This window comes from Danio rerio, chromosome 16, assembly GCF_049306965.1.
Source record: "Danio rerio strain Tuebingen ecotype United States chromosome 16, GRCz12tu, whole genome shotgun sequence".
NCBI classification, from domain to species: Eukaryota; Metazoa; Chordata; class Actinopteri; order Cypriniformes; family Danionidae; genus Danio; species Danio rerio.
This window is the reverse complement of record NC_133191.1, coordinates 31,536,360-31,551,422: the sequence shown is the minus strand read 5'-3', so window position 1 is coordinate 31,551,422 and position 15,063 is coordinate 31,536,360. Positions and strand designations below refer to the sequence as shown.

At 35.1% G+C, this 15,063-nt stretch overlaps 1 protein-coding gene across 2 annotated transcripts in view; it reads right to left on the bottom strand.

Moving 5' to 3' along the window:
• itga8 (integrin, alpha 8) overlaps positions 1–15,063 on the bottom strand; it is a 130,266-nt gene that overhangs the window by 89,701 nt on the left and 25,502 nt on the right. For both annotated transcript variants that reach the window (XR_012392125.1, XM_021466921.2), the window contains exons 9-12: positions 13,175–13,218; positions 10,694–10,750; positions 9,169–9,221; positions 4,097–4,302 (exon numbers count right to left, since the gene is read on the bottom strand). Coding sequence is in view for 1 of the 2 variants with exons in the window: in XM_021466921.2 (XP_021322596.1) it covers positions 4,097–4,302; positions 9,169–9,221; positions 10,694–10,750; positions 13,175–13,218 (360 nt within the window). In the remaining variant the exon portion in view is untranslated. The remainder of the gene's footprint in view (positions 1–4,096; positions 4,303–9,168; positions 9,222–10,693; positions 10,751–13,174; positions 13,219–15,063) is intronic.

Genomic DNA, 15,063 nt, shown 5'->3' with positions numbered 1-15,063 from the left:
TATTCTTATAATATCAAATCCAAATATAAGATAAAGGCTCTACATACACCAGTCAACAAACCCTCACCAAAAAAATTAATTAATTTTAAAATGAAACCATTTTATTATTCACAAAAGACCTGGATTAAGTTAAAAACCTTTGTTACAAGTCAACTGAGATATAACTGAGCAATTAACTTAATGTTTATCTCTTGGATGGCCTGATGCTAAGTAAATTAACAGTAAATGCTTAAATGCAGTGCTTTAAATGCTTTTAATGCAGTTCTGAAGGCAAAAAAGGTATACTTCGCTTCAGCATCAATATCACAATGTGCACATATGGAATAGTCGCATCGCAAAGATATGCGATGTCCAGACTAAATTGTAGTTGAGCAGGAGCTTCAGATATGTATTTAATCACTGTATTTATATGCAATTTATGCCAAAAAAAAATAATAATCTTATAATTTTTGTATTGTTTCTAGTCCAAAAATCTACATTTCTAAGCTAAAACAAGATTATAGCACGCACAGACAGATCATTTCCTTAAAACAAGCAAAAAACTCTTAATTTTTACTTTTTTCTTCTAAAAACTAAGATTTTTAAAAAATATTTGGACTAGAAACAAAACAAAAAAAAGCTTTTTTTGCATTGTGATTATTCAATTTCTGTACACGAATACTGTTAGACTCTTCAGAAAACCGTCAAATAGAGCGATAAAAACCATCTTCTGAAAGTGTATTCATATCGTTATATTTATCACAGAAAAATAAAATATCGCAATATCACATTTTTCCAATATTGTGCCGCCCTAGTCCAAATCACTTCCTGCAAGATGTACCTAATAAAATGGACAGTTTGTGAGTGTTTGTCACTGGAATGACAAAACTGTACAAACCAAACTCACAGCAAAGAAACCCATTTAATTTAGCTGTACAGCTAATTACACGATAGGATAATTCATGTAATAGAAATAAATCACCCACATGTGACAAGAGTCCTTTCCTCACATTAGTGCTGCCATATGGCCAGTGTAACAGAGATACAGCATCTGATATCAGATTCATTATGACTATATCGCATATTGATTAAACCATAATTCTTCAAAACACTTTAACAGCATCGTCTCATAATGTGATACTTCTTTAAAGCCATAAAAAGGGAACACAGACCCAGAAATAATCCACCAAGTATACAGTAAATCAAAGTGAGTATCGTTCCCATATAGTTCTTACTTGAAACACACAGATATTATAAATATAGAATACTTAAGCACACAGGCATTTTGTACAAGTTGTAAAATCTTATATTACAACATATTTCTGTAAATCAGAGGATCAGGTGGGTTATGACTTATGTATGGATATCATATTCTCATCTAACTTTCATCCAAATCAGTGCCAATTTAAAATTACAGTGACTGATCAGATCATGTTGCAAAAACATATGGAGCTGATTTATAAATTACACATATGCACGCCTGCACACACACACATATACACATACACACACGCACACGCTCACGCTCACGCTCACACACACACACACACACACACACACACACACACACACACACACACACACACACACACACACACACACACACACACACACACACACACACACACACACACACACACACACACACACACACACACACACACACACACAGATCTGTACAACAGCAACTCTCAGTTTCTAACCATCCTAATCTGCCTGCAGTGATGGAGATGATATGCGGGTGATTAGTATGGTCTGAACTCCACCCATGAACACCTGTTTTCTTTTAGATACAGGATGAGCTCTTGAGAAAAAATCATAATAAACAGAGAAATGCTGCCATGATTGGTCATGAGATTTGTAAAAAAAAACTGAGAGGCAAATCTAATTATTCTTTTCCCAGTTTGTCAAGCAGACTCTAAAAAATAAACAAACAGCCTAGCAGCAAGACTATTTATAATTAAATGTATTGGTGCAAGATAAAAATGATCACATATTATTTGAAATATATATTATATAAAAACACAAAACCTGGTAAGTTTTTTAAACCATTTTGCACATACCATTTGCATAAAAGAATATTAATAATACTCATATTTATAATTATTTTGTTTCATATTATATTATATTATATTATATTATATTATATTATATTATATTATATTATATTATATTATATTATATTATATTATATTATATTATATTACATAGAAATGTAATAATTTTTGCATGAAGCATTGTAAAACAATAGTTATTTGCAGTTTATTACCAAGAAAGTCGTGCAGGCAATGGTCACAAACAGGAGCATAAAATAGTTAACAAAGCAAGGTCAAAAACAGGCGAAAGGTAAGGATGGCTGATGCAAAACTGGCGATTCAACAAAATGTCGAGATTCCGAAGCGCAAGTGTTAAGAAACACTGCACCAAAGTATGATCCAAAACACCAGGTCACATGACTAAAATTATTCGAAGCACCCAGGTCCTGTGACTAAAGCGTTTCAAAGCATCTAACATTTCAGAAGCACTTCGAGATGGTAGTTGCTAGATCAGATATGGTTGAGGCCAGAAGTTACTAAGAATGATTTCTATTATTTACAAAATTTCCCATTTATTGTATTTTATTAACATCTACCCCTACCTCAACCCTAAACCCAATTGTTACAGAAATGTAAAAACAGAAGTTATACTGAATATTATCTATGTTATTTGTTAAATTACCTAATTAAATGTATTTTGTTAACGCCTATCCCCACCCCAACCCTAAACCCAACAGTCACAGTACTATAAAAATATTAAATATCGTTATACAGTGTTACAAAAATTATGCTATATTGATGTGCGTATCTGCAGCTGTATCCAGCTGTATCTAGACTTTACCTTTCGAGACCTCGAGAATCTGTGTTGTATTGACAGGGCTGGGAAAACTCTTTATTTCATGAAATTGTCACTTGATGTGATCTAATAATGTAAATTTTTTATGATTAAAACAGGACATATTTATACACAAAGTGTTTATTTGGGATGTCAGACCAATGATAAAACAAAACATTACAAGAACAGATCGTTTAAAAACAAATGTCTTTAGCTGTGATTTGAACCCAGTATTTAGTCAGGAACTCTAAATGCTCCACTAAATCACTTGAAATATCAATTCTACAACGTCGGATATAATTCCTCAATTTGTGTAACTGTTTCTTAGCTGAATCTGTTTGAGTAATACACGACCACTAGGTGTCACTGTATAGTGGGATTTCGAAACGTTTCAAAACTTCGACACATTTGATTCGACTGTTTCAGTGTTTCATGAAGCGTCGCTCCGCCCACCACTAGCGAAAGGTCAAGCTAGGCGGCAAAGAATAAAAAAAACGGTAAACAAGCTAAAGCTCAAAAAAACACCAGACGACTAGAAAAAGGAAAACCGCTTTGTAATGTTAGCAAGTAAACAAGACTCAGCAAAGTGTCTGTGAAAGTGAGTGGTATATATAGTAGATGTAATCAGTGAAGATGAGTTTCAGCTGTGTGTGTGTGTGTGTGTGTGTGTGTGTGTGTGTGTGTGTGTGTGCGTGCGTGCGTGTGTGTGTGTGTGTGTGTGTGTGTGTCCGAATTATTGTCAGCTTCGACAGGAGTTGATGACTGCAAAGAGTTCTGGGAGTTGTAGTTCGGTAGAAATACCAGAAGTAATCTTCAGTTATAACAGTTACTTATAAACAGTTATAAGTATTTATGTATGATTTGATTATATTTTAGGTATTTAAATATTAATAGATTTTATATAATAATAATAATATTTTTATAGTTATTATTTTTGCAATAATACTGGTTTGACTAGCAACAGGAATATTTACCAAGTGACCTCAATTTGAAGTCTCAACAAATCAGCGGTTAACACCCAACTCTTCACAGGAACATGCAGACAAGGGCAACAAATCACTAATTTTACCCTTCCTGACTGCCTAAGAACTGAAACTTCTATGTATGTGACAGAGAAGCAGGATTTCCTACACAAAAAAGCAAGTAGGAAATGGGTGTGAATTTAACTTCTGCCTTACCGACATTAGAAAAAACCCACAATACATGCAAAACAACAGCCAAAACATGCAATAAAATAATTACTTACCAAGATAGCCATCCTGGTTGATATCTCCAAGAGGAGCAATGGCACTTCCATAGCGGCCAAACAGGTGCATTCCAGTGAGTGTGATGGGAGGAGAGAAGAGAAGCACATCTTCTTGCAGATATAAATAAACCCGGCCCACCTCTCGAGGCTTACTCTCAAACTCGCGGTCCATATAGAGTGGAGCTCCAACTAGCACGTCGTCTAACCTGAGTAAGCACATAAAATCACAAACATGATACAAATCCATTTTTTATGATACAATACATTTTAGTGTCCCATAAGACCCATAATTATTGGTGTTTACTTGGTACCAAATAGAAATTTCCTCAATATTCTGACCAATCCATTTCAATTGTCAGGATGTCAGATGAAGGATAAAGGGATGATCCTTTCAGCAATAGCAATATAGGTTGGGCATGACAAATTCTAGAAAATCAAATCTTTTTCAGAGTGAGGGATTGTTTACATATTGCATCTTTTGCATGCATGCTTAAGTTCTCAGCTTCAACTATTGTATGTACTACACCAGGGGTGGGCAAACTCAGTCCTGGAGGGCCAGTGTGCTGCACAGTTTAGCTCCAACTCTAATCACACACACCTGCTTATAGATTTCTAGTGATCCTGAAGACACTGATAGGGTATATGCCGAGCTAGTGCTGTTCCCATGCTGATACACTTCCGGTGACCTGTTATTGTGAACTTTTTTCCATTTTATACGGTTCCTTATACAGCATCGATGTTGTAATGTCATTAAAATACATTCAGTTAAATAAACTTTAGCATTTATTTGGTTGCTCAAGCGTAAAACGAGACAAAAAGCTGTTTACTCGCACGCGCCAGTCAGAATCGGCAGGCTAACGCAGAAGCTCTATTGAATATACTGGGGTCAAATAAATGCTTATATTATAAAGATGTGGCGGGGGAAATGTAATTTAATGCAGTGCTTCTTGTACAATCTGAAACCCACTTTAAATCGGATATTACTCAGCTAGTGATGATCGCTGATTTTTAAAGAAAACAGACCTTAAACTAACCGCATTTTGCATTGGCATTCAATTCGCCGGAAGCGCTTAACCCAGGTTGGCAAATTAAAAGTCCTATTAGCATGCTTCGGCATATACCCCATTAGCATGTTCAGGTGTGTTTGATTAGTGTTGCAGCTAAACTATGCAGGACAGAGTTTGCCCACCCCTGTACTATTCACATTTCAGTATTATTAGTATACTAATTACCTCAGACTCAAACATGGGTTGTCTTTGTTTTCACCTTAAATAAAACAGAGCTACATCATTGGTTTTTCTGTGGTGGGTTCATGCGTTGTAAAATTAATAGAGGAAGTGGCATGCCTTGCATTTTCACATATGGTTTTAAATCCAATATGTAAATGGCCACTTAATCACAAAGTGTCTTGATATTTAAAATAATTTGAACTGAATGCTTGCTCTTCAGTTACCAAACCTGTTACCAACAGAAAAAAAAGGCTAGACTGACTTTTGTTGAGAAGCGTGTTGTGTGTTGACAGAGAACTGGACCAAAGTTTACTTTAGTTATGAAAGCAAGTTGAATTTATTGGGTTCAATGGCAAAAAAAAAAAAAAATGTTTGCCATGAAACTAGAGAAAGACTGAACCTAAGGTGTGTAAAGACGTCAGTGAAAGAGGATGTGTTTTGGTTTGGCTAATGTTTTTGCGATAGAATTTGGGCCTCTTATACAACTACATGGCACAGTGAATGCAAATGTTTAACAAAAGCTTCTTTGCCAACATGCAATCCAAACCTGAAAGAAAATCTCTGGAAAATCCTTGGTGACAGATATGGCTAAGAAACTACAGATGTGCTGAAGTCATTCAGTTGAAAGCTTTGTGAAAGCCTGTTCACTTCCTGCTCATTTAACACTGCTAAAATTAGTTGTGATCTTTCTTCATGCCGTGATCATTGTGGTTTTATAATTTTAATAACAGTTTTTTTTCCCCACAAATTATAATCTTTTTGTTGAAGTGTCGAGGTTATGTTGTAACATAAGCTCATTGGGAAAACATACCCTGGTGTGTGCTCTCGGACGGGTACTTATTGCTGCATTTTGTGTGTAAAATCCAAAGCTACGGGGCGGCACTGCTGACCGATTACCTCCGTATTGCCGGCTTTTACAGCGAGACTGGTTTACTCTGTTGCTCGCTATGTGCAGCAGCAGACTTATGAGGTGAAAGTGGAGCAGACCTAGGATCAATTCCAATAAATAATGGCTCCACAAACTCAATAATAATAAAACAAAACCCAAAAAGATGGCTTTCCTCTTGTAGTTTGCTTTTGAAAACACTATTGGTTGGATTTAGTGAAGAGGTGTATGGGGTCAATCGATATCAAGCTGATTTATAATGCACAAGCTGACTGGCTTCTCTCACGGATGCGTATGAGAAAGACGTCAACATTCACAGAACTGTACACAGTGGCCTCTGGTAGATTTATGAGAAATGACAGAAAGAAAATGTGCCACAATAACACATTAGAGATTGTCAAAACTTCACATAAAACATAGTGATTTTGTGAAAACAAAAAACTGCAAGAAATCGTAGTCTGTGGTGCATATTTTTTTTAAGTTCTCAAAAATATAGCAATAGGCACGAATTTCCAATAAGCCTGTGTTGTTACCTAGTAAAACACTGCTGCACTATTATTTCAGAAAAATTTCTGCATTTATAAATCGTTCTATAAATTTCATACTTATTGTGCATGTAGTTGTAATAAAAATGCTTGTCTTGGAAACCGAATGAATGGTTAGCAACTGAACAAGACTTGTAGCTTTATAGTGAATGTCTGAAGTCAAAGTATCACACTTGACTTCACCCTTGAGGCTCCAAGACAGCAATATATACAAGTGCACAACTGAACCATTGTAAAATACAAGCCATCAGAGCAGACGGAGACGAGCCAGCACATGACAGTATCATGCCGGGGGATAAAGCATAAATCTTATAAATGCTGAAAATCGAAAACAGAGACATATTGCTTGGAGATATGTCTTTAGAAGTGTGTTTTGGACCTCTTGAGGACCGATGGAGGAATACCAAAAGGTTCCTGCAGTTCAGAACAGGGCATTCTGAGAATAAGCGGGTCTAAAACTAACAGAGATGGTGGCGACGTTCCATAATAAATTGGAATGAAGCATTGTATAAAATTCTGTATTCGTACTTCTCAGATCTAAGATAACAGACACAACCAAGTTGTGCTATTTGATATCTAAAAACATATCCCGGTGATTTATGCACTTCAGCATTTGGTAGCCGAAATAACAGAAATGATACATTGACTTCAACACCAAAGACTGATTGGCGCAGTTTCCAACAAATGAGCCATTTCAATAGCTATACTGTAAGTGTAATGAGCTGTAATTCGCTCTCACTGTGTTGAACGTTGCTGTTTTATCATTTAACTTTTCTTTTCATGCATACACTAGTGATTAACTGTATTCAAATATGTACCGTTGGTAAGAAAGCTTTTTTTGGTTAATGGCATAAACACATGTTAGCATTTCAGACAGACACAAGGAGCTTTGGCGCTGTAGTTGTGTAAGCAAGATTTTGTATCCTCATAAGACTAAATTAGAAACAAATTTTACATATCAAATTTCCCTCCTGGACAATGCAGGCATTTAAATAAGGGTCAAGTAAACCAGAGCGTATTGCAAGAGTCTAAACAAAAGCCAAACTCTATATAAAACCTGATGGTCCTATTCATATGGTTTATATGGTTCCAAATAGCTCTGCATGTAACTAAATACAGCACGGGCAGGTAAATTGAATTAGTTCAAAACAAATAATGCTGGCAGATAAGAAAGCCTTCTTTGAGTGCAGACAGACCGTGAGGGACACATAAATACCATGTGCATACAGTAAATACCTATGGAATGAGCAATTTTGAATCATCTCATATGCAGATAAAACACAGATTTCATAAGAAAGGATGTATCATGCAGATGGCCTGTACTCCTACTAGTTCCACCTCTAACATAGTGGTGGGCAAGCTACTTGAAAAATGTAGCGAGCTAAGTTATTAGCTACTCTACATTTAGTGTAGTTAAATGTAGCTTAACTACACTAAAAGCTACCCTCTGGGAAATGTAGAAAGCTAAGCTAAAAGATACCTGGCAAAAGTAGCGTAGCTAAGCTATTTTTACAATTTTCATTTTTAAATTGAAGCAACTTAAATCCAAGTCAATCATGTCTTAGTGATCAATAAAACTGTCAATGAAACATGAGGCATAAGTGTTACTAAACTGAATTATAGTATTTTATTTTATTATAGTATTTTATTAGTATATAACAGCAAAACCAAAAAAATCTAATAAAATTTATAGTAAATATTTACAACTCTTCATTAATGAATTACACTACATAATTTAGCCTTTATATATATATATATATATATATATATATATATATATATATATATATATATATATATATATATATATATGTATCTATATGTATATATATATAACAAACTAATTAATTTGAGTAATTCTCTAATGTGCAGTTCAAAAACATTACAGTGCTACTATAAATCACTAAAGTATTTTTGAGCACATCGTCAGATTTAACATTATTGCATCTTAACATGTACATCTCAAGGTCTGATCAAAAGGAATCCTGCTTCAGAAATAACTGCTCTCCCACAGTCATCTTTCCATCATTTCTCTTTTCCATAATTTCTCGTTAAGTGGTTGGCGATGTCACCGACCAGAGCGAGAGGTGGCTGTAACGCACCAAAAAGTTTGTTGTGGACCACCGTAAAACAGGAAGAAGAGGAAATCGTCCTTCTCGCTATCACATGGATTTACTTTCAACGGCTAGACACCGGCCTCACTGCTCTGTGAATGTCGATGCTGTCACTTACTGATCCGCGATCGGTAAATGCAGCTTGTGTGGATGCAACTGCGCTACTTGCTTGAAATAATAGCTTTGCTACTGAAAGGCTATTTGATTTAGAAAGTAGCGATGCTACCGCCACACTACTGAGAAATGTAGTTAATCTAGTAGCATCACTACTTGTACATATGAAGACATACAGACTTACCCATCTCCATTTAGATCAGTCACTGCAATGGTGTATCCAAAGTAAGAGGCCATCTATGAGAAACAATTATTCATGAAATCAGCTGAATCAGAAATGTGCACCAAAATAGAGAAATGGGATCAAAGGTCAAAATGTTGTAAAATAATAAGTTCTGCTGATCAAGGAAACAGTAAATTAGACAATTAAATAAAGATTAAAATGATTCTGTAGTGCATTCAGTTTAGTTTAGTTAACATAAAACTAACCCACAAGACTAGAGATTGCAGAATGCAAATTGCATTTAGTTCATGCTTTATGTTTAACGTACTAACAATTACCTCTTTTTACCCCTTACAAATAAAGAGATAGGTCACCCACATGTTAAAATGATCCATTATTCAGTATCTTCTCAAAAATTATCCTAAACTAACAATGGTAAATAACAGTAATAGTCTTTTTGCATAAAAAAATCTGTAAAATGTACAGTATTACTGGGATTTTATTATTAATATTACAAATTAACAAGTGCACAGTAAATTAACAATTACAATTGTTCTCTAGTTTTACAGCACAACTGTAATCATTTTTAAAAGTGTGCTTGTAAATTTGACACTTTTACTTGCATTTTCTACAGTATTGCCTGCAATTTGTACATTATTACTGGTAGGGATGAGCAGTATTTATGATACATGTATTTAAAATATGTATATCAAATTAAACACTTCATATATCACCCTTTTAAAATATAAAAATGTTAAGAGGTTGAATAATTATTATACAGAGATTATGTCAATTTTACTGGCTACACAATGGATGGAAACATAATCAACAGTACTATATTATTTATTAGCTCATTATCTGCATTGAACAGGGCTTTCTGTATGAAATTTGGGTCACACTATATTTTGATGGTCCGTTTGTTGAATTTAAGTTGCATTGCATCTACATGCCAAATAATTCTCATTATTATAAGTAGACTTTTAGGTTGGGGTTAGGGTTACTGTAAGTTTATGTACTTGCAAAGTTTCTTATAGTCAGTTAGATGTCAGTTGAGGGAGCAGTATCAACAGAGATTAAGCAGACAGTCTACTAATACTCAAATGGACCATCAACATAAAGTGTTACTGAAATTTGTACAAAAATATACTAAATGAATAAAGAAGAAACAAGTAAAAAAAGTATAGATTTATATTCATGTACAGTAAGAGTAGAGTTGAATGAGGTGGTAGAGAATCTGCTAAAACTTGCTCAGAGAAAAGTTGATGCAATCAAATATGGTTTACTTCACGTTTAACAGTAAAGTGGTTGATCAAACAGGCCTATTCATGGAATATATGCAAAGGAGGTTCAAGCTTGCTTGCAAAAGTATTTTGTAGTATTTTTAAAATACAAAAATACAGTATTTTATTTTGCTACATTTGTGGCTGCTGTATTTTGTAGTTTATTTTGATACACCTATAATGAAAGTGATCTCTGTAAAATTTAGTAATACTAACTACCAAACTCTATCTGTACATACAGTACAGTCATGTAGACGGTTAATCACCTGCTCTCCAGTAAAGTTCTGAATGAACGTCAGGTTTGTTGCATTGATCACTGTCACCTAAAGAAAAAGAAAAAATAAGAAAAATCAGCCTGATTAAATTATTACTCATAAGATTTGCATTCATGACAGACTGTCATGATTCTGGAATATTTCCTGATGTACTCCAGGACTTTTGTATCTGACCACATGCCTGTCCTACGCAGCAAACCAAGTGATTTTCCGCATGTTAGACATTTAGCACTCTAATAATTACATCCAGACTGATCGTAGTGGATGTTTTATGGGGCACGTATGACTGAGATCCTAAATCAAACAAAGCCACATATGGCAAATACCCAAGAACATAACATGCCTTGGAAACAAAAAAAGAACCCAAATTCACTGTCTGTTTCACCAACCACCCATCCAGCTGAATATGATTCTATTTAATTGAGGGCCAAAGGGGACACCCCTGCGTCCTAGATGCTGCAGCCCTAATTGGGAATTCCTTTTTAAGGCTTCAAATCACATCCAGATGAGAAACTCACATACACTTAAACAAGTAACTTAGAGGATTTACTGTTACCAGAATACTTGTCCTTGCGAAGAAAACACAGCTATTCTTGGTTTGTTTGTATAAATAAAAGTTTAAAGAGTTATATCATCATTTAGTCACCCTGGTGTTGTTCTTGCTCTTCTTTCATTTTCTGACCTCAAAACAAAAAAAAAATCATTAAAAATGTATTCCCTACACTCGTTCATATAAATGGCATGTGCACAAAAATGGCCAAGATCTAAATTTCCGCCAAACCAGTGAAAAAAATTACAAAACAAACAAACAAACAAACATGATCACTGATACAGAACCTAGGATAGATGGGGAATGCATTGGATATGTATAATTTTTTTTTCATTATTAACTATTGTTAGGGCTGGGTGATTTGGCCTAAAATTAAATTCTCGATTAATTGAACATTTTAACTCTTTAATTTTATGTTATTTATGTTTTTGTCTTCATATTTCCCTGACAGATTTTGTACAGTAAATATGCTCACATATTACAAGTGTGAGATTTTTGAATGAAGGGTGCATTACATGATTTTAAACACACACTATCTACGATCTATGATTATTTATTGAACATCAGCGTTGAACAACTGAAATTAAAACACACATTGCCTAAAAAACAACTTTTTTCTTATAAATAAGTGAAAATAAATAACTTGCACTTTTGCAAACAAAATCAATTATTTTGAATGTTTTTCATATTAAAAGAAGAAAATAACTTAAAAAATAACATGTGAATAATATTTCAAACAGTGCATTTCTTGCATCTACTGTAAACAAATATTCATTCATTCATTTTCTTGTAGGCTTAGTCCCTTTATTAATCCGGGGTTGCCACAGCGGAATGAACCGCCAACTTATCCAGCAAGTTTTACGCAGCGGATGCCCTTCCAGCAGCAACCCATCTCTGGGAAACATCCACACACACACACACTCATACACTACGGATGTAGTAGTTCATACACAACTAAGCCTCGGCTTAGTTGGCGTTTCTGTGTGGAGTTTGCATGTTCTCCCTGCGTTCGCGTGGGTTTCCTCCGGGTGCTCCGGTTTCCCCCACAGTCCAAAGACATGATGTACAGGTAAATTGGGTAGGCTAAATTGTCCGTAGTGTATGAGTGTGTGTAAATGTTTGTGTGGATGTTTCCCAGAGATGGGTTGTGGCTGGAAGGGCATCCGCTGCGTAAAAACTTACAGGATAAGTTGGCGGTTCATTCTGCTGTGGCGACCCCGGATTAATAAAGGGACTAAGCCGACAGAAAAATGAATGAATGAATGAATGAATGCATGTTTACCAGTGATCTACATGGATTAGATCGCTGGTGATTGTGACAATATTTATATATGTCGTAGATTTATTGTACATCCCTATTAATTATTATTATTATTATTATTATTATTATTATTATTATTATTGATATCAATGTTGCTGTCATTACAAAATATCACTTTTATCATCACCAACTTTATTATTATCATTATAATTGTTATTAAGATGTTAAATGCTATTTAAATACTACCAATATTATTCTAATTAATTGTTTTTACACATTCCTTTTATTTCCATTCCTGCTGTTTACATGTTCTGTATTTTCCATATGTAGTGTTTTGCTCTTTCGATATTCTTAGAATACACAACAAACAGCACATTGGATCATTCTATAACACTTTTACATTTATTTTTTTAAACCAAATGCTAGCTACTAGCCATCTCCTTTTGTGGTCAAAAAAGGAACAATAGTATATACCTTTTTTACCATTTGGGTTGTGTAATTTGTAACACTATTTTCATGTTTGTGCCAATTTTAGTACAAAAGCAGTGTTTAACCTCTCAAACATTTCTTACGTTCTTCCTTCCTTTTGACCTTTACCTCTGACCTTTAAATCCTGATCTTAGCACAACAAAAACACAGGAAACAAAGTCTGTATACTTACATAACCAAAGTTGTGTGCCCCTCGAGGAACCCCTGCTACCAATTCTGCATAGACAACATGAGAAAGTCATACAGTACACAAACATATCAGCAGGTTTATATGTTTTAAAGTAGCAGAGTCTAAAAAAACAAATGATGTGCTTCAACAAGGAACAATAATAAAACACACTTTTCCAACCACTTATCAAGTGCATCTCAGGGTAAACAGTGAGGTGAGACCTGTGAGTGCTGTAAATCTCGTCTCTGTCAACAGCACGCCAGTCACTCATTAGTTATAAATATTTAGAAGAGAGAGAGGGAAAGAGTCATAGTGAAGGAGACAGACACTGATGGATGATGGTGGAGATAGTGATGTGGTGGGGGGGTTTGCGGCTGTCTGTCAGATCTGTCCCACACACTGAGATTGGAGAGAGGGATGGTTGACTCGTTTCGAACTTGAAATCTCCCAGACTTCCAAGGAGCCTGTTCGTCCTCAACCCTTCCCCCCACAACCTCAAATTTCCCGCCTTCTGTGACCACAAAATATCCCACAGCAAGAAGCCATTTAAGAAAGTCTGACAAAAAGAGAGCAGCATGTCTCTTCTCGCTGGATTGGCCACTAATCCAGACCAGAGAGAACATATGTATAAGGGAAGTGTGGAGAAAAGACTTTGCTGATAGTGTTGTTTATTTGTGCATGCTGTCTGAGCTGTTTTAGCATGTGATTCACCAAAGGAATGGTGCGAATCAATTAACAGAAGATTTAATCCACCTCGAAATGCTGTCGGACATCATTTTGTTGCACTTCTCCTTCTTGCTGCTCAGTTTTGAGTGGGCAGTTTTGACTGTAACTATGCTATCAATTAGAAATTGACTTTTTTTATTGATTCATTTTCCTTCTGCTTAGTTTCTATTTCAGAAGTCGCCACAGTGGAATAAACCACCAACTATTCCAGTATATGTTTTACATAGCGGATGCCCTTCCATTCACAACCCAGTATTGGGAAAAATCCATAAACACTCATTTACAAACACTCATAAACTACGGACTATTTAGTTTTTTCAATTCACCTATAGCGCATGTCTTTGGACTGTGGGGGATACTGGAACACCCGGAGGAAACCCACAGGAACATGGGGGAGAACATGCAAACTCTACACAGAAATGCTAAATGGCCCAGCCGGGACTCGAACCAGTGACCTTGTTGCTGTGAGGAAACAGTGCTAACCACTGAGCCAACCCTGTGCCATCCCAAATTGACCTATATTTCACAGAATATTTAATATGGATGGTTTGTCTGCTAATAGTATGATAAAACGTTAAATTTTTACGCCGATTTGTCTTTGTGGTTTAAATTGATTAAAATGGTCAATCAAATCATAGAAGGCAGAGCTTTAGTCTTTACAGATACCAAACATGAAGTGGATGCTTAAATGTCTTACATTGAAAATGTGTCAAGTAAATATAAATATCAAATTAAGCAAATATAAATCATATAAACGTAAAATAATCTAAAGCAAACTGCTAAACTTTCCTCTAGTTGCACCATTTTGAATAGACTACCATGGATTAATTATTTATGCAATTCATGTATTCTGATTTATTTTTGCCACACATTGTTAATATTTTATCCAAAATAACAACAACAACAAAAAATCCATTATATAGTTCTATATAGTGTGCAAAAAAGCTCTGACAATCAAACGTCACTGTTCAGAAAAGTAATAAATAATTTATTATTTATCCTGATGGTGATCTGTCTTTGTATATAAGACAGTTCAATAACATTGTATCATTAAAATACCTGGTTATGAGTTGTAAAATATACAGACCCAGCATTACACTCCCATAATATCATAAACATCAGCAACACGGCGGCTCAGTGGTTAGCCTTTTGCCTCACAGCAAGAA